At 41.3% G+C, this 21339-nt stretch overlaps 1 protein-coding gene across 1 annotated transcript in view; it reads left to right on the forward strand.

Moving 5' to 3' along the window:
• Nucleotides 1-21339, forward strand: part of C11H7orf50 (chromosome 11 C7orf50 homolog) — a 1120174-nt gene that overhangs the window by 993863 nt on the left and 104972 nt on the right. Inside the window, exon 4 of the mRNA XM_053694438.1 lies at nt 2991-3181. Within this exon, the coding sequence (XP_053550413.1) occupies nt 2991-3181 (191 nt within the window). The remainder of the gene's footprint in view (nt 1-2990; nt 3182-21339) is intronic.

Genomic DNA, 21339 nt, shown 5'->3' on the forward strand with positions numbered 1-21339 from the left:
ATGAAGAAGCTGCTTCTGTAGAATGCTTCCATCCCATGAAGAAGCTGTTTCTGTAGAGTGTATCCATGCCATGAAAAAGTTGCTTCTGTAGAGTGTATCCATCCCATGAAGAAGATGCTTATGTAGAGTGTATCCATCCCATGAAGAAGCTGCTTCTGTAGAGTGTATAAATGACATGAAGAAGCTGCTTCTGTAGAGTGTATCCACGCCATGAAGAAGCTGCTTCTGTAGAGTGTATCCATGCCATGAAGAAGCTGCTTCTGTAGAGTTTATCCATGCCATGAAGAAGCTGCTTCTGTAGAGTGTATCCATGCCATGAAGAAGCTGCTTCTGTAGAGTGTATCCATGCCATGAAGAAGCTGCTTCTGTAGAGTGTTTCCATCCCATGAAGAAGCTGCTTCTGTAGAGTGTATCCATCCCATGAAGAAGCTGCTTCTGTAGAATGTTTCCATCCCATGAAGAAGCTGCTTCTGTAGAATGCTTCCATCCCATGAAGAAGCTGTTTCTGTAGAGTGTATCCATGCCATGAAAAAGTTGCTTCTGTAGAGTGTATCCATCCCATGAAGAAGATGCTTATGTAGAGCGTATCCATCCCATGAAGAAGCTGCTTCTGTAGAGTGTATAAATGACATGAAGAAGCTGCTTCTGTAGTGTATCCATCCCATGAAGAAGCTGCTTCTGTCGAGTCTTTCCATGCCACAAAGAAGCTGCTTCTGTGGAGTATATCCATGCCATGAAGAAGCTGCTCTGTAGAGTCTTTCCATGCCACAAAGAAGCTGCTTCTGTAGAGTGTATCCATGCCATGAAGAAGCTGCTTCTGTATAGTTTATCCATGCCATGAAGAAGCTGCTTCTGTAGAGTGTATCCATGCCATGAAGAAGCTGCTTCTGTAGAGTGTATCCATGCCATGAAGAAGCTGCTTCTGTAGAGTGTTTCCATGCCATGAAGAAGCTGCTTCTGTAGAGTGTATCCATGCCATGAAGAAGCTGCTTCTGTAGAGTGTATCCATCCCATGAAGAAGCTGCTTCTGTAGAGTGTATCCATCCCATGAAGAAGCTGCTTCTGTAGAATGTTTCCATCCCATGAAGAAGCTGCTTCTGTAGGAATGCTTCCATCCCATGAAGAAGCTGTTTCTGTAGCGTGTATCCATGCCATGAAAAAGTTGCTTCTGTAGAGTGTATCCATCCCATAAAGAAGCTGCTCCTGTACAGTGTATCCATGCCATGAAGAAGCTGCTTCTGTAGAGTGTATCCATCCCATGAAAAAGCTGCTTCTGTAGAGTGTATCCATCCCATGAAAAAGCTGTTTCTGTAGAGTGTATCCATCCCATGAAGAAGCTGCTTCTGTAGAGTGTATCCATCCCATGAAGAAGCTGTTTCTGTATAGTGTATCCATCCCATAAAGAAGCTGCTTCTGTAGAGTGTATCCATCCCATGAAGAAGCTGCTTCTGTATAGTGTATCCATCCCATGAAGAAGCTGATTCTGTAGAGTGTATCCATGCCATGAAGAAGCTACTTCTGTAGAGTGTATCCATCCCATGAAGAAGCTGTTTCTGTATAGTGTATCCATCCCATAAAGAAGCTGCTTCTGTAGAGTGTATCCATCCCATGAAGAATCTGCTTCTGTAGAGTGTATCCATCCCATGAATAAGTTGCTTCTGTAGAGTGTATCCATCCCATGAAAAGGCTGCTTCTGTAGAGTGTAGCCATCCCATGAATAAGTTGCTTCTGTACAGTGTATCTATCCCATGAAGAAGTTGATTCTGTAGAGTGTATCCATCCCACGAAGAAGCTGCTTCTGTATAGTGTATCCATCCCATGAATAAGTTGCTTCTGTAGAGTGTATCCATCCCATGAAAAGGCTGCTTCTGTATAGTGTATCCATCCCATGAAAAGGCTGCTTCTGTATAGTGTATCCATCCCATGAATAAGCTGCTTCTGTAGAGTGTATCCATCCCATGAAGAAGCTGCTTCTGTAGAGTGTATCTATCCCATGAGGAAGCTGCTTCTGTAGAGTGTATCCATCCCACGAAGAAGCTGCTTCTGTATAGTGTATCCATCCCATGAAGAAGCTGATTCTGTAGAGTGTATCCATCCCATGAAGAAGCTGCTTCTATAGAGTTTATCCATGCCATGAAGAAGCTACTTCTGTATAGTGTATCCATCCCATGAAGAAGCTGCTTCTGTAGAGTGTATCCATCCCATGAATAAGTTGCTTCTGTATAGTGTATCTATCCCATGAAGAGGCTGCTTCTATAGAGTGTATCCATGCCATGAAGAAGCTACTTCTGTAGAGTGTATTCATCCCATGAAGAAGCTGTTTCTGTATAGTGTATCCATCCCATAAAGAAGCTGTTTCTGTAGAGTGTATCCATCCCATGAAGAAGCTGCTTATGTAGAGTGTATCCATCCCACGAAGAAGCTGCTTCTGTAGAGTGTATCCATCCCATGAAGAAGCTGCTTCTGTAGAGTGTATCCATCCCACGAAGAAGCTGCTTCGGTATAGTGTATCCATCCCATGAAGAAGCTGATTCTGTAGAGTGTATCCATCCCATGAAGAAGCTGCTTCTATAGAGTGTATCCATGCCATGAAGAAGCTACTTCTGTAGAGTGTATTCATCCCATGAAGAAACTGTTTCTGTATAGTGTATCCATCCCATAAAGAAGCTGTTTCTGTAGAGTGTATCCATCCCATGAAGAAGCTGTTTCTGTAGAGTGTATCTATCCCATGAAGAAGTTGCTTCTGTAGAGTGTATCCATCCCATGAAGAGGCTGCTTCTGCAGAGTGTATCCATCCCATGAATAAGTTGCTTCTGTAGAGTGTGTCTATCCCATGAAGAAGCTGCTTCTGTAGAGTGTATCTATCCCATGAAGAGGCTGCTTCTGTAGAGTGTATCTATCCCATGAATAAGTTGCTTCTGTAGAGTGTATCTATCCCATGAAGAAGTTGTGCTGCACTAAATCAAACTAATTATTATTAATTTTTTTAGCAGGTGGAAGCTGCAGAATATCCAGAAATTGAAGAACTGACTGCAGAAGAGCGCAGAGTGTTTGAAAGAAAATTAAAGAAAGAACGTAAGAAAGAGGAAAAGAGGTTGAAAAAAGAGAGTTTGGTGCAGGACACAAAAGAGGAACCTGCAAAACAATCTGGATGCGAGCTGGCCCTGCAGTATTTGAAAAGGTAATAAAAATAGAGAGATAGCCATAGCAGAGTTAGTTACCAGCATTAAAATACAGGCGTACCTCTGAGATATTGCGGTTCCAGACCACCGCAATAAAGGGAGTCACCTTCATTTTTTGGTTATCCAGTGTGTATAAGAGTCTTTATTTACGCTATACTGTAGTCTATTAAGTGTGCAATAGTATTATGTCTAAAAAATCAATGTACAATAGTTTATTGCTAAAAAAAAATGCTAACCATCATCTGAGCCTTCAGTGAGTCATTATTTTGCTGGTGCTGTGTATATTTATTTTCATGTGTATTCATGTGTATTTGTGTTTATATGTGTATGTGTTTATGTGTATTCATGTGAATTTATGTGTATAACAGTGTGTATAAATGTGTATTTGTGTTTTTATATGTGTATACTGTATATGTATTTTCATGTGTATTTATGTGTATTCATGTGTATTTATGTGTTTTATATGTGTATATATGTATTTTCGTGTGTGTTTATGTGTATTCATGTGAATTTATGTATATAACAGTGTGTATAAATGTGTATTTGTGTTTTTATATGTGTATACTGTATATGTATTTTCATGTGTATTTATGTGTATTCATGTGTATTTATGTGTTTTATATGTGTATATATGTATTTTCGTGTGTTTGTGTATTCATGTGAATTTATGTGTATAACAGTGTGTATAAATGTGTATTTGTGTTTTTATATGTGTATATATGTATTTTCATGTGTATTCATGTGTATTTATGTGTATATATGTTGGAAAAATGGTGCCAATAGACTTGTTCAACACAGGGTTGTCACAAACCTTCAATTTGTAAAAAGAACAATATCTGTGAAGCGCAATAAAACGAGGTATGTCTGTATATTTTACCACCCACGTGTTAAATTGCATACCTTACCTTTACTGCCTCTTAATGGAACAGTCAACACAAAAATGATTATTGTTTAAAAAGATAGATAATGCCTTTATTGCCCATTCCCCAGCTTTGCACAACCAACATTGTTATATTAATATACGTTATTACCTTTAAGCCTCTATATGTCTGTCTGTTTCTAAGTCACTAAAGACAGCCCCTTGATCACATGCTTTTTTATTAGCTTTTTACAACAGGGGAGTGCTAGTTCATGTGAGCCATATAGATAGCATTGTGCTCCTGCTCGTGGGTTCTAACAACACAGCACTAATTGGCTTAAATGCAAGTCAATAGATAAAAAAATAAAAAGTCAAGTGATCAGGGGGCTGTCAGAAGAGGCTTAGATACAAGGTAATCGCAGAGGTTAAACGTATATTAATATAACAATATTTTCTGTGAAAAACTGGGGAATGGGTTATTTAAACAATAACATTTTTTCAGTTGACTGTCTCTTTAATAACATGTTGTATCAATGTGATGAAATACGGCTAGTTATTTTATTTATATTTCAGTTGACATTACTGCACAAAAACAGTGACAGTTTGTCTTATTAACTGTTATACTATAATATCTAAATGTGATCAATGAGTAGAAAGAGGCCCATAGATGTGGTGGCGCTTTGAAAGCAGCAAACAAAATGTATGATGATAACAAATAGACTGAATGACTTGTCTAGCCAGATGGCCTTTAGATTGATTGAAAGTACCCTAGGCAGCTAAATACAAATAGTGATTTAGTTGTATGAAGATTATTGACCATTTTATTTGGCACAATCTATTGAGTTTTGATGGCAGAAATCTGCTTCCCTAAAATGAAACAATACGTAAACATGGTCTGCTCTAGAATACTCCATTAAAATTTAAAATGTTGAGGGTGTCTATTGAATAAATTGTAATATATTTTTTAATTATACCAAAACACATAAAAACATTAAAGGGGCATGGAGCCTTATTTTTTCCTTTGTGATTCAGACAGAGCATACATTTTACTTCTATTAACTAATTTGCTTAGTTCTCTTGTTGAAAAGAATACCTAGGTAGGCTCAGGAGGTGGGAGTTAGCTGTTGATTGGTGGCTGCACATATATGACAGCTAGCTCTGAGTAATGTATTGCTGCTCCTTCAACAAAGAGAATTAAGTAGAGTTGATAATAGAAGTAAATTGGAAAGTTGTTTAAATTTGTATGTTCTATCTCATTCATGAAAGAAAATTGGGGTTTCATGTCCCTTTAAAAAACGTAATCCACTCAGTTTATACAAATTTATGCTTACCTGATAAATTCATTTCTTTCATGGTGATGAGATCCACAAGCCCCGCCCATTTTTTTCTGGCAGCAGTTCTAGTTTGTACCGCATGTTCCCTGCTTTGTCCTTGCCTACCTTTTTTTCTACTACTTCTTGCTTGGTTATATATCAGACTGGCATACCAGAGAGGTGGGAGGGATTAAGCTTTAAGAATCTTTGCCTCCTCCTAGTGCCCAGGAGTTAAACCAAGGACTGGACTCACCACCATGAAAAATACACTTCAGGTAAGCATAAGTGTTGTTTTTCCTGCCATATAGTGCTCCAAACTACATTCCTAGGTATCTATTCAACAAAGAATACCATGAGAATGAAGCAACTTTCACTTATGCACAAACTATATTTCTCTTGTAAGGTGTATCCAGTCCACGGATTCATCCATTACTTGTGGGATATTCTCCTTCCCAACAGGAAGCTGCAAGAGTATCACCCACAGCAGAGCTGTCTATATAGCTCCTCCCCTAACTGCCACCTCCCAGTCATTCTCTTGCAGCTCTTGACAAAGGAAGTAGCTAGAGAGATGTGTTGCATTAATGTAGTTTATCTTCAATCAAAAGTTTATTATTTTCAAATGGTACCGGAGTTGTACTATTTTAGCCTCAGGCAGAAAGTTGAAGAAGAGTCTGCCTGTGGTTTTTTGATGATCGTAGCGGTTTGTAACTAAGATCCACTGCTGTTCTCACACATAACTGAAGAGATGGGTAACTTCAGCTGGGGGAATAGCGTGCAGGGTCTCCTGCTCTGAGGTATGTGCAGTTTTACATTTTTCTACAGAGATGATAAGCTAGAAAATGCTGACAATACCGGATTTATTTAAGGTAAGCCTGATTACAGTGATTTAATAATGACTGGTATCATGCTTGCTGTAAAGGGTAATATTTTTGTTATTTACTCTCATTACTCAATAGATATAAGGTTTGCTTGAGGTATATAAACGTTTATTACAAATTGGTGATAAAACTTTATTCTGGGGCCCAGTTTTTCCACATGGCTGACTAGATTTTGCCTAGGGATAGTTTTTTAAGGCCCTCTCACTGTGAGTACAGGTTGGGAGGGGCCTATTTTCGCGCCTAAATTGCGCAGTAGTTTTTGCAGCTTGAGACATCCAGCTTCCCTGAAGGAGTCCCCTGAACATATAGGACCTCTCTAAAGGGTTTTTGTGCCTTCCAAAGTCGTTGTATGGGCAGGTAGGAGCCACAGTAGAGCTGTGGCAGTTGGTTGTGACTGTTTAAAAACGTTTATATCGTTTTTTTGATCCGGTTTTGAAACTAAGGGGTTAATCATCCATTTGCAAGTGGGTGCAATGCTATTTCAGTCTATTATACACACTGTAAAAATTTAATAAAATTTACTGCTTTTTTCACTGTTTTGCAGTTTCTGTGATTGTTTTCTCCAACATTGGTGTGTCCGGTCCACGGCGTCATCCTTACTTGTGGGATATTCTCTTCCCCAACAGGAAATGGCAAAGAGTCCCAGCAAAGCTGGTCACATGATCCCTCCTAGGCTCCGCCCACCCCAGTCATTCTCTTTGCCGTTGCACAGGCAACATCTCCACGGAGATGGTTAAGAGTTTTTTGTAGTTTTATTCTTCTATCAAGTGTTTGTTATTTTAAAATAGTGCTGGTATGTACTATTTACTCTGAAACAGAAAAGGATGAAGATTTCTGTTTGTAAGAGGAAGATGATTTTAGCAGACAGTAACTAAAATCGATTGCTGTTTCCACACAGGACTGTTGAGATGAAGTAACTTCAGTTGGGGGAAACAGTTAGCAGTCTTTTCTGCTTAAGGTATGACTAGCCATATTTCTAACAAGACCATGTAATGCTGGAAGGCTGTCATTTCCCCTCATGGGGACCGGTAAGCCATTTTCTTAGTTAAACATAAAAGAATAAAGGGCTTCAAAAAGGGCTTAAAAACTGGTAGACATTTTTCTGGGCTAAAACAATTGCTTTACTAGGCATATTATGCAGATTCTAACTAATTATTGGTATTATAATCTTGGGGAACGTTTAGAAAAACGGCAGGCACTGTGTTGGACACCTTTTTCAGATGGGGGCCTTTCTAGTTATAGACAGAGCCTCATTCTGGGACTGTATATGGGTTAAATGTAAAAACGGCTCCGGTTCCGTTAATTTAAGGGTTAAAGCTCTGAAATTTGGTGTGCAATACTTTTAATGCTTTAAGACAATTCCTTCATACTTTTTCACATATTCTTTAATAAAGTGTTTTCAGTTTGAAATTTAAAGTGACAGTAACGGTTTTATTTTAAAACGTTTTTTGTGCTTTGTTGACAAGTTTAAGCCTGTTTAACATGTCTGTACCATCAGATAAGCTATGTTCTATATGTATGAAAGCCAATGTGTCTCCCCATTTAAATTTATGTGATAATTGTGCCATAGTGTCCAAACAAAGTAAGGACAGTAATGCAACAGATAATGATATTGCCCAAGATGATTCCTCAAATGAGGGGAGTAAACATGATACTACATCATCCCCTACTGTGTCTACACCAGTTATGCCCACACAGGAGGCCCCTAGTACATCTAGTGCGCCAATACTTATTACCATGCAACAATTAACGGCTGTAATGGATAACTCCATAGCAAATCTTTTATCCAAAATGCCTACTTATCAGAGAAAGCGCGATTGCTCTGTTTTAAACACTGAAGAGCAAGAGGACGCTGATGATAACTGTTCTGACATACCCTCACACCAATCTCAAGGGGCCATGAGGGAGGTTTTGTCTGATGGAGAAATTTCAGATTCAGGAAAAATTTCTCATCAAGCTGAACCTGATGTTGTGACATTTAAATTTAAATTATAACATCTCCGCGCACTGCTTAAGGAGGTGTTATCTACTCTGGATGATTGTGACAATTTGGTCATTCCAGAGAAATTATGTAAGATGGACAAGTTCCTAGAGGTTCCGGTGCCCCCCGACGCTTTTCCTATACCCAAGCGGGTGGCGGACATAGTAAATAAAGAGTGGGAAAGGCCCGGCATACCTTTTGTTCCCCCCATATATTTAAGAAATTATTTCCTATAGTCGACCCCAGAAAGGACTTATGGCAGACAGTCCCCAAGGTCGAGGGGGCGGTTTCTACTCTAAACAAACGCACTACTATTCCTATCGAAGATAATTGTGCTTTCAAAGATCCTATGGATAAGAAATTAGAGGGTTTGCTTAAAAAGATTTTTGTACAGCAAGGTTACCTTCTACAACCAATTTCATGCATTGTTCCTGTCACTACGGCAGCGTGTTTCTGGTTCGAGGAACTAGAAAAATCGCTCAGTAAAGAATCTTCGTATGAGGAGGTTATGGACAGAGTTCAAGCACTTAAATTGGCTAACTCTTTTGTTTTAGATGCCGCTTTGCAATTAGCTAGATTAGCGGCGAAAAATTCAGGGTTTGCTGTCGTGGCGCGCAGAGTGCTTTGGCTAAAGTCTTGGTCAGCGGATGTGTCTTCCAAGACAAAATTGCTTAACATTCCTTTCAAAGGTAAAACATTATTTGGACCTGATTTGAAAGAGATTATTTCAGACATCACTGGGGGAAAGGGCCACGCCCTCCCACAGGATAGGTCTTTTAAGGCTAATAATAAGCCTAATTTTCGTCCCTTTCGCAGAAACGGACCAGTCTCTAATTTTGTATCCTCTAAGCAAGAGGGTAATACTTCACAACCCAAACCAGCCTGGAAACCAATGCAAGGCTGGAACAAGGGTAAGCAGGCCAAGAAGCCTACCACTGCTACCAAAACAGCATGAAGGGATAGCCCCCGATCCGGGACCGGATCTAGTGGGGGGCAGACTTTCTCTCTTTGCTCAGGCTTGGGCAAGAGATGTTCAGGATCCTTGGGCGCTAGAAATAGTTTCTCAAGGTTATCTCCTGGAATTCAAGGAACTACCCCCAAGGGGAAGGTTCCACAGGTCTCAATTATCTTCAAACCAAATAAAGAGACAGGCATTCTTACATTGTGTAGAAGACCTGTTAAAGATGGGAGTGATACATCCAGTTCCAATAAGAGAACAAGGAATGGGATTTTATTCCAATCTGTTCATAGTTCCCAAAAAAGAGGGAACATTCAGACCAATTTTGGATCTAAAGATCCTAAACAAATTTCCCAGGTTACCATCATTCAAAATGGAAACTATTCGAACGATCCTACCTACTATCCAGGAAAATCAATTTATGACTACCGTGGATTTAAAGGATGCGTACCTACATATTCCTATCCACAAGGAACATCATCAGTTCCTAAGGTTCGCTTTTCTGGACAAGCATTACCAGTTTATGGCACTTCCATTTGGATTAGCCACTGCTCCAAGGATTTTCACAAAGGTACTAGGGTCCCTTCTAGCGGTTCTAAGACCAAGGGGCATTGCAGTAGTACCTTACTTGGACGACATCCTGATTCAAGCGTCGTCCCTGTCAAAAGCAAAGGCTCATACGGACATCGTCCTAGCCTTTCTCAGATCTCACGGATGGAAGGTGAACAAAGAAAAAAGTTCTCTGTCCCCGTCAACAAGAGTTCCCTTCTTGGGAACAATAATAGATTCCTTAGAAATGAGGTTTTTTCTGACAGAGGTCAGAAAATCAAAACTTCTAAGCTCTTGTCAAGTACTTCATTCTGTTCCTCGTCCTTCCATAGCGCAGTGCATGGAAGTAATAGGATTGATGGTTGCAACAATGGACATAGTTCCTTTTGCACGAATTCATCTAAGACCATTACAACTGTGCATGCTCAGACAGTGGAATGGGGATTATACAGACTTGTCTCCGACGATTCAAGTAGATCAAAAGACCAGAGATTCACTCCGTTGGTGGCTGACCCTGGACAATCTGTCACAGGGAATGAGCTTCCACAGACCAGAGTGGGTCATTGTCACGACCGACGCCAGCCTAGTGGGCTGGGGTGCGGTCTGGGAATCCCTGAAAGCTCAGGGTCTATGGTCTCGGGAAGAGTCTCTTCTCCCGATAAACATTCTGGAACTGAGAGCGATATTCAATGCTCTCAGAGCTTGGCCTCAACTAGCAAAGGCCAAATTCATAAGGTTTCAGTCAGACAACATGACGACCGTTGCATATATCAATCATCAGGGGGGAACAAGGACTTCCCTGGCGATGAAAGACGTGACCAAGATAATTCAATGGGCGGAGGATCACTCCTGCCACTTGTCTGCGATCCACATCCCAGGAGTGGAAAATTGGGAAGCGGATTTTCTGAGTCGTCAGACATTCCATCCGGGGGAGTGGGAACTCCATCCGGAAATCTTTGCCCAAATAACTCAATTATGGGGCATTCCAGACATAGATCTGATGGCGTCTCGTCAGAACTTCAAGGTTCCTTGCTACGGGTCCAGATCCAGGGATCCCAAGGCGACCCTAGTAGATGCACTAGTAGCACCTTGGACCTTCAACCTAGCTTATGTATTCCCACCGTTTCCTCTCATCCCCAGGCTGGTAGCCAGGATCAATCAGGAGAGGGCCTCTGTGATCTTGATAGCTCCTGCGTGGCCACGCAGGACTTGGTATGCAGACCTGGTGAATATGTCATCGGCTCCACCATGGAAGCTACCTTTGAGACAGGACCTTCTTGTTCAGGGTCCATTCGAACATCCGAATCTGGTTTCCCTCCAACTGACGGCTTGGAGATTGAATGCTTGATTTTATCAAAGCGTGGGTTTTCAGATTCTGTAATAGATACTCTGATTCAGGCTAGAAAGCCTGTAACTAGAAAAATTTACCATAAAATATGGAAAAAATATATCTGTTGGTGTGAATCTAAAGGATTCCCATGGAACAAGATAAAAATTCCTAAGATTCTATCCTTTCTACAAGAAGGTTTGGAGAAAGGATTATCTGCAAGTTCTCTGAAGGGAAAGATCTCTGCTTTATCTGTTTTACTTCACAAAAGACTGGCAGCTGTGCCAGATGTTCAAGCATTTGTTCAGGCTCTGGTTAGGATCAAGCCTGTTTACAGACCTTTGACTCCTCCCTGGAGTCTAAATCTAGTTCTTTCAGTTCTTCAAGGGGTTCCGTTTGAACCCTTACATTCCGTAGATATTAAGTTATTATCTTGGAAAGTTTTGTTTTTGGTTGCAATTTCTTCTGCTAGAAGAGTTTCAGAGTTATCTGCTCTGCAGTGTTCTCTGCCCTATCTGGTGTTCCATGCAGATAAGGTGGTTTTGCGTACTAAGCCTGGTTTTCTTCCGAAAGTTGTTTCCAACAAAAATATTAACCAGGAGATAGTTGTACCTTCTTTGTGTCCGAATCCAGTTTCAAAGAAGGAACGTTTGTTACACAATTTGGACGTAGTCCGTGCTCTAAAATTCTATTTAGAGGCTACTAAAGATTTCAGACAAACATCTTCCTTGTTTGTTGTTTATTCTGGTAAAAGGAGAGGTCAAAAAGCGACTTCTACCTCTCTTTCCTTTTGGCTTAAAAGCATTATACGATTGGCTTATGAGACTGCCGGACGGCAGCATCCTGAAAGAATCACAGCTCACTCCACTAGGGCTGTGGCTTCCACATGGGCCTTCAAGAACGAGGCTTCAGTTGACCAGATATGTAAGGCAGCGACTTGGTCTTCACTGCACACTTTTGCCAAATTTTACAAATTTGATACTTTTGCTTCTTCTGAGGCTATTTTTGGGAGAAAGGTTTTGCAAGCCGTGGTGCCTTCCATTTAGGTGACCTGATTTGCTCCCTCCCTTCATCCGTGTCCTAAAGCTTTGGTATTGGTTCCCACAAGTAAGGATGACGCCGTGGACCGGACACACCAATGTTGGAGAAAACAGAATTTATGCTTACCTGATAAATTACTTTCTCCAACGGTGTGTCCGGTCCACGACCCGCCCTGGTTTTTTAATCAGGTCTGATGAATTATTTTCTCTAACTACAGTCACCACGGTATCATATGGTTTCTCCTATATATATTTCCTCCTGTCCATCGGTCGAATGACTGGGGTGGGCGGAGCCTAGGAGGGATCATGTGACCAGCTTTGCTGGGACTCTTTGCCATTTCCTGTTGGGGAAGAGAATATCCCACAAGTAAGGATGACGCCGTGGACCGGACACACCGTTGGAGAAAGTAATTTATCAGGTAAGCATAAATTCTTTTTTTTTCTCTTAAAGGCACAGTACCGTTTTTAATTTTTGCTTGTTCACAGTTATTAAAGTGTTTTCCAAGGTTGCTGGTCTCATTACTAGTCTGTTTAAACATGTCTGACTTAGAGGAAACTCATTGTTCATTATGTTTAGAAGCCATTGTGGAACCCCCTCTTAGAATGTGTACCAAATGCACTGATTTTACTATAGATTACAAAGACCATATTCTGGCTTAAAAAAATTTATCACCAGAAGAAATTGACAAGGAGGAAGTTATGCCGTCTAACTCTCCCCACGTGTCAGAACCTATAAATCCCGCTCAGGGGACGCCAAGTACATCTAGTGCGCCCCTTGCGTATACCTTGCAAGACATGGCGGCAGTTATGAATCATACCCTTACAGAGGTATTATCTAAACTGCCAGGATTGCAAGGAAAGCAAGACAGCTCTGGGACTAGAATAAATACAGAGCTCTCTGATGCTTTAGTGGCTATGTCTGATACACCCTCACAATGTACTGAAGCTGAAGCAGGGGAGCTTCAATCTGTGGGTGATTTTTCTGATTCAGGGAAGATACTTCAACCTGATTCTGATATGTCTACATTTAAATTTAAGCTTGACCACCTCCGCATATTGCTCAGGGAGGTCTTAGCAACTCTGGACGACTGTAACACTATTGTAGTCCCAGAGAAATTATGTAGATTGGATAAATACTATGCAGTACCTACTTATACTGATGTTTATCCAATCCCTAAGAGGTTTTCTGAAATTATTACTAAGGAATGGGATAGACCAGGTGTACCGTTCTCTCCACCTCCTGTTTTTAAAAAGATGTTTCCTATAGACGCCGCTACACGGGACTTATGGCAGACGGTCCCTAAGGTGGAGGGAGCAGTTTCTACTCTAGCTAAGCGTACCACTATCCCTGTCGAGGACAGTTGTACTTTTCTAGATCCAATGGATAAAAAATTAGAGGGTTACCTTAAGAAAATTTTATTCAACAAGGTTTTAGTCTCCAGCCTCTTGCATGCATTGCCCCAGTCACTGCTGCTGCGGCTTTCTGGTTTGAGTCTCTAGAGGAGGCTCTACAGGTTGAAACCCCGTTGGAAGATATTATTGACAAGCTTAAGGCTCTTAAGCTAGCCAATTCATTTGTTTCTGACGCCGTTGTTCATTTAACCAAGCTAACGGCTAAAAATTCAGGTTTTGCTATTCAGGCGCGTAGGGCGCTATGGCTTAAATCCTGGTCAGCTGACGTGACTTCAAAGTCTAAACTTCTCAACATTCCCTTCAAAGGACAGACCCTATTCGGGCCTGGACTGAAGGAGATCATTTCTGACATCACTGGAGGAAAAGGTCACGCCCTTCCTCAAGATAGGTCCAACAAATTAAGGACCAAACAGTCTAGTTTTCGGCCCTTTCGAAACTTCAAGAGTGGCGCAGCTTCAACTTCCTCTAACACAAAACAAGAGGGATCTTTTGCCCAGTCTAAGCCGGTCTGGAGACCTAACCAGGCTTGGAACAAGGGGAAACAGGCCAAAAAGCCTGCTGCTTCCTCTAAGACAGCATGAAGGAGCAGCCACCAATCTGTAAATGGATCTAGTAGGGGGCAGACTCTCTCTCTTCGCCCAGGCTTGGGCAAGAGATGTCCAGGATCCCTGGGCATTGGAAATTGTGTCCAAGGGTTATCTTCTGGAATTCAAAACCTCTCCCCCAAAAGGGAGATTTCATCTCTCACATTTATCTGCAAACCAGATAAAGAGAGAGGCATTCTTACATTGTGTTCAAGACCTCCTAGTTATGGGAGTGATCCACCCAGTTCCGCAGGAGGAACAGGGGCAGGGCTTCTATTCAAATCTGTTTGTAGTTCCCAAGAAAGAGGGAACATTCAGACCAATCTTAGATCTCAAACAAATTTCTCAGAGTCACATCCTTCAAGATGGAGACTATTCAAACCATCCTTCCTATGATCCAGGAGGGTCAATATATGACTACCGTAGACTTAAAGGATGCTTATCTTCACATCCCGATACACAAAGATCATCATCGTTTTCTCAGGTTTGCCTTTCTAGATAGGCACTACCAGTTTGTGGCTCTTCCCTTCGGGTTAGCCACGGCACCAAGAATCTTTACAAAGGTTCTAGGGTCCCTCCTAGCGGTCCTAAGGCCGCAGGATATAGCAGTAGCCCCTTACTTAGACGACATTCTGATACAGGCGTTGACTTTTCAAATCGCCAGGACCCATACGGACATTGTTCTGGCATTTCTGAGGTCCCATGGGTGGAAGGTGAACAAAGAAAAGAGTTCTCTATCACCTCTAACAAAAGTTTCATTCCTAGGGACTCTGATAGATTCGGTAGAAATGAAGATTTACCTAACGAAGGCCAGATTGTCAAAACTTCTAGACTCTTGCCGTGTTCTTTATTCCACTTCTCGTCCTTCAGTGGCTCAGTGTATGGAAGTAATCGGTTTAATGGTAGTGGCAATGGACATAGTACCGTTTGCCCGCCTACATCTCAGACCGCTGCAACTTTGCATGCTCAGTCAGTGGAATGGGGATTACACAGATTTGTCCCCTCTACTAAATCTGGATCAAGAAACCAGGGATTCTCTTCTCTGGTGGCTATCTCGGGTCCATCTGTCCAAGGGGATGAGCTTCCGCAGGCCAGATTAGACTATAGTAACGACAGATGCCAGCCTTCTGGGCTGGGGTGCAGTCTGGAACTCCCTGAAGGCTCAGGGCTTGTGGACTCAGGAGGAGGCACTCCTTCCGATAAACATTCTGGAACTAAGAGCGATATTCAATGCTCTTCAGGCTTGGCCTCAGCTAGCTGCGGTCAGGTTCATAAGATTTCAGTCGGACAACATCACAACTGTAGCCGATATCAACCATCAGGGGGGAACAAGGAGCCCCCTGGCAATGTTTGAGGTTTCAAAGATAATTCTATGGGCAGAGGTTCACTCTTGCCATCTCTCAGCTATCCATATCCCAGGAATAGAGAACTGGGAGGCGGATTTTCTAAGTCGGCAGACTTTTCATTTGGGGGAGTGGGAGCTCCATCCGGAGGTATTTGCCCAGCTGATTCAACTATGGGGCAAACCAGAACTGGATCTCATGGCGTCTCGTCAGAACGCCAAACTTCCTTGTTACGGGTCCAGGTCAAGGGATCCCCAGGAAGTGTTGATAGATGCTCTAGCAGCGCCCTGGTCCTTCAACCTGGCTTATGTGTTTCCACCATTTCCTCTGCTCCCTCGTGTGATTGCCAAGATCAAGCAGGAGAGAGCTTCAGTGATTTTGATAGCTCCCGCGTGGCCACGCAGGACTTGGTATTCAGATCTGGTGGACATGTCATCCTTTCCACCATGGACTCTGACGCTGAAGCAGGATCTTCTACTTCAAGGTCCCTTCAAACATCCAAATCTAATTTCTCTGCGTCTGACTGCTTGGAGATTGAACGCTTGATTTTATCAAAGCGTGGTTTTTCCGAGTCGGTCATTGATACCTTAATTCAGGCTCGAAAGCCTGTTACCAGGAAAATCTATCATAAGATATGGTGTAAATATTTTCATTGGTGTGAATCCAAGAGTTACTCATGGAGTAAAGTCAGGATTCCCAGGATATTATCTTTTCTCCAAGAAGGATTGGAGAAGGGATTATCAGCTAGTTCCTTAAAGGGACAGATTTCTGCTCTGTCTATTCTTTTGCACAAGCGTCTGGCGGATGTTCCTGACGTTCAGGCGTTTTGTCAGGCTTTAGTTAGAATCAAGCCTGTGTTTAAACCTGTTGCTCCGCCATGGAGTTTAAATTTAGTTCTTAAAGTTCTTCAAGGGGTTCCGTTTCAACCTCTGCATTCCATAGATATCAAGCTTTTATCTTGGAAAGTTCTTTTTTTGGTAGCTATCTCTTCGGCTCGAAGAGTTTCAGAGTTATCTGCCTTGCAGTGTGATTCCCCTTATCTGATCTTCCATGCAGATAAGGTAGTATTGCGTACCAAACCTGGGTTTCTTCCTAAGGTGGTATCTAATAAGAATATCAATCAGGAGATTGTTGTTCCGTCACTGTGTCCTAATCCTTCTTCAAAGAAGGAACGTCTATTACACAATCTTGATGTGGTTCCTGCTTTAAAGTTTTATTTACAAGCTACTAAAGATTTTCGTCAAACATCTGCATTGTTTGTTGTCTACTCTGGACAGAGGAAAGGCCAAAAAGCTTCAGCAACTTCTCTTTCTTTTTGGTTAAGAAGTATAATCCGCTTAGCTTATGAGACTGCTGGCCAGCAGCCTCCTGAAAGAATTACAGCTCATTCCACTAGAGCGGTGGCTTCCACATGGGCTTTTAAAAATGAGGTTTCTGTTGAACAGATTTGTAAGGCGGCGACTTGGTCTTCGCTTCATACCTTTTCTAAATTCTACAAATTTGATACTTTTGCTTCTTCGGAGGCTATTTTTGGGAGAAAGGTCTTACAGGCAGTGGTGCCTTCCGTTTAAGCGCCTGCCTTGTCCCTCCCTTCATTCGTGTCCTATAGCTTTGGTATTGGTATCCCACAAGTAATGGATGAATCCGTGGACTGGATACACCTTACAAGAGAAAACAAAATTTATGCTTACCTGATAAATTTATTTCTCTTGTGGTGTATCCAGTCCACGGCCCGCCCTGTCATTTTAAGGCAGGTGTTTTTTATTTTTAAACTACAGTCACCACTGCACCCTATAGTTTCTCCTTTCTCTTGCTTGTCTTCGGTCGAATGACTGGGAGTTGGCAGTTAGGGGAGGAGCTATATAGACAGCTCTGCTGTGGGTGATCCTCTTGCAGCTTCCTGTTGGGAAGGAGAATATCTCACAAGTAATGGATGAATCAGTGGACTGGATACACCACAAGAGAAATAAATTTATCAGTTAAGCATAAATTTTGTTTTCCTCTCTCATCGTGAAATATTCCCCATCCCATCCTCTTCGATCAACCTCTAACCTACGTCTCTCCACTCCTGTTATGTCCCACTCCCATCTCCAAGACTTCATACGTGCTGCTCCTGTCCTCTGGAACTCTCTACCCCGCTCCATAAGACTGTCTCCAACCTTGTATAGCTTCAGACGCTCCTTGAAAACCCACCTATTCAGAGAGGCTTACCATATCTCCTCCATCCCTCATCCGAACCAAACTAATACATGAACTGCCTGAATCACTGCTGCAAATACAACCAATGTAACAAGCTACCCCAACCTTATGTCTTTTCACCCTAAACCTGTAGACTGTGAGCTCTCCAGAGCAGGGCCCTCTTCCTCCTGTACTAGATTTGTTTAGTTTTGTTATGTTTTGTATTTTATCACAAATCTGTGTCATTGTACCCAGCGCTATGGAATTTGGCAGCGCTATACAAATAAATGATAATAATAATAAAGAGAGGGAAACATAAGCCAGTTGCAGAGAAATCTTATCCCCGACTTCAGCTGTTAGTTGTCTGGACAAGTCATCTGTGCACACTGTATTACAGCGATGGGGTGGTATATAAACTACATTGTCTAACAGTATGTTGCTTCAGGTTTATAAATAATCATACCCAGCTCCTGGTGAATGTGTAATAAATAGATCCATTGCAAATGAACAATCATCATTTGTGAAAATGAGGGCCAGTTAAAATGCACTTCAGGGGTACATTGTGGATATTGGACTATATGTTGGATAATCCTTTATTACAGCACTGGCATCATCATAAGCCTACTAGAAAATATCATATAGGTAGTACTCCCCCGACAACTTGCCTTATTTAGCAAAGCCAATGTGGACTTGTTACTGAAGTATACAAGGGCAAGTCACTATCATTTTGTTAGTATTGTTTTGCACAAACACAAACATCTTATCTCCTCTGCAGAGACCAGTTAGGGGTCGATTTATCAAAGACTTTGCAAGCCTTTCGACCCCCTACGACTGCAGGTTCTCACAAGAGAAACCTGCATGCCGTATTTAACAAGCAACGGTCATCATACCGCGGCTTTTCTAACCTTTCGCCACCTCTAAAGTGAGGAATTTCAATCTCCCCGGTATCTTCCGTCTGGGGAGATTGACAGCTCCTGCCTACGCATGATTGGCTGTGGGTGGGATTGCACAAGAGCACAAAATAGTGCTCGTGTGCAATGCTGAATTCTGCTAGGGGAATTCAGCCCGCCAGAGACAAGCTGTGGAGGACAGGGACGCGTATGTGCGCCCCTGTACGCCTCAGCTTGATAAACCGCCCCCTTAGGGACAAATATGTAACGGGTGTACTGGAAAGCTTGTGAAATTTGTAGAGTGCACTTTTAATTCTCTGAAATGGAAAACCCACTAAACACAGAATTTAATTACAGGGAAAAGGGGCAAAATAAATAATAATCAATGAAAGTATATTGCTAATGTTTTGTTACACATAATTAAACATTTTATATAACAATTTCAAAGCATTTTATGTCCCTTTGAGTATACTGTATGTCAAGTAATAAAAAATGTAAACAAAAGTGCAAATAATCCTCAGCACTACCATTAAATAGTGTACAATTTAAAATATAAAATACTTTTATTTTATCCAATAAAATACTTATATTTTTATCCAATCCTCACTGGGTAAGTGTGTAATATCCACAGGCTGTTTCTGCATTTAAAGCCGGATATTTTCAAATAGAGATGAAGGAAACAGCTTTCATAGTGTTATGTTGCTTTAACTTTTAAACCTAATCTCATTTGAGAAGAACGGTACTGACACACCAGAGCTTAAAGGGACACTGAACCCAATTTTTTTTCTTTTATGATTCAGATAGAGTATGCTATTTTAAGCAACTTTCTAATTTACTCCTATTATCAAATTTTCTGTCCATGGTTCTGAACCAAATATTTGCTGGCTCCCTAGCTTAGAGGCCTTCTTCTTCAAATAAAGAGAACACAAGAACAAAGAAAATGTGATAATAGGAGTAAATTAGAAAGTTGCTTAAAATTGCATGCTCTATCTGACTCATGAAAGAAAATATTTGGGTTCAGTGTCCCTTTAACTAGCTCTGGATAATTGTGCATGGTCAATAAAGGCCACACATATGTATATTAGGGTTGCCACCAGTCCGGGAATGACGCAGACAGTCCAGGTTTACATTTGTGTGTTCAGGTTTGAAGCTGACTAAAGCCCGGACATGCAAATGTCTGTGTTTTGATGGGAAACAGCCACAGCCAAAAGGTGACCCTGTGCATTTTCAACATACTGCACATGACTACAGTTATTTCTCTCTTGCGCGTGTGTCAGTGTGTAGGAGTGTGTGTGTGTGTGTGTAAGTGTCTTTGTGTGTGAGTGTTTGTTGTGTCTTTATGTTTGTTAGTGTTTCTGTGAGTGTGAGTCTGTGTGTGAAAGAGTGAGTGTATTTATATGTGTGAGAGAGAATGTGTGAGAGACAGCATTAGTGTCTTTGTGTTTGTGTGTGTAAGAGTGTGAGATAATGTTAGGGTCTTTGTGTTTGTGTGTGTGAGACAATTTTAGTGTCTTTGTGTGTGTGTGATATTGTCTTTGTGTTTATGTGTGTGAGAGTGTGAGTCAGCGTTGGTGTGTTTGTGTGAGACAGCATTAGTGTCTTTGTGTTTGTGTGTGTGAGACAGCGCTGGTGTCTGTGTTTGTGTGAGACAGCAGTAGTGTATTTGTGTGTTTGTGTGTGAGACAGCGTTGGTGTTTGTGTGAGACAGCAGTAGTGTATTTGTGTGTTTGTGTGTGAGACAGCAGTAGTGTATTTGTGTGTTTATGTGTGTGACAGCGTTAGTGTCTGTGTCTGTGTGTGTGTGTGTGTGAGAGCGTAAGTGTCTTTGTGAGTGTGAGACAGCGTTAGTGTCTTTGTGTTTGTGTGTGTAAGAGCGTAAGTGTCTGTGTTTGTGAGTGTGAGACAGTGTTAGTGTCTTTGTGAGATAGAGTCTAAATATCTTTGTGTGAGTTTGTGTTTATGTGCTATTATACGTAGTGTGTACTCTTCAAAAAAAAAAAGTTGCTATGCCCAGCGCAAGAGTGTTCAGGTTTGGTCTGAACTAAAGGTGGCAACCCTAATGTATATACACTTATATACTGTGTATATACTGTATATATATATATATATATATATATATATATATATATATATATATATATATATATATATATAATTGAAATTGTTCCAGACAGAGGTAGCTTTACTTAGGGGGTGACTGGTAATTGTCCAACTCATATATGTACTTTTTGCTTCTGTAGGATTTATTTTTTATAAAAAAGAATACTGTAAAAACGCGTTTTAATTGTAGGATCTGTTCTTATCGAATGCTACAGAGACACTGTTGTCCTCGTTACTCCACAGCTTGCACCTTTTAAGTTTTTAAATAGCCTCCTTGTTAAATGGCTCCGTGCCCCCCTCTCAGAGCGGGAGGAAATTAATGGCATATTGTAGATGGGTCACATGCCTGGCTCTTACATAACTTCCACCAGAGGACTGTCGGAAGAGAACAAATATGTTTCATATCTGGAGAACAGCTGGAATTCCTAATCATTGTTTTGAGGGCTCTGAGTGCGTTTAACCATCTGTTTTGTGTTTTGCTGCATGCTAGAAATAAAGCTTGGGATTTTTCATTCCATCCGGTACATCATTACTGGAGACAATGCCGTCAGCATCACACATTTCCTATGCTCACCTGGCACCATGGTTGGAATATATCATTTCTATTTAAAGGGACATGAAACCCATTTTTTCTTTCTTTCATGATTTAGGTAGAACATACAATTTTAAACAACTTTCCAGTTTACTTCTGTTATCAAATTTGTTTCATTCTCTTGGTATCATTTGTTGAAGGAGCAGCAATGC

The sequence above is a fragment of the Bombina bombina genome, chromosome 11 (assembly GCF_027579735.1).
Source record: "Bombina bombina isolate aBomBom1 chromosome 11, aBomBom1.pri, whole genome shotgun sequence".
NCBI lineage: Eukaryota > Metazoa > Chordata > Amphibia > Anura > Bombinatoridae > Bombina > Bombina bombina.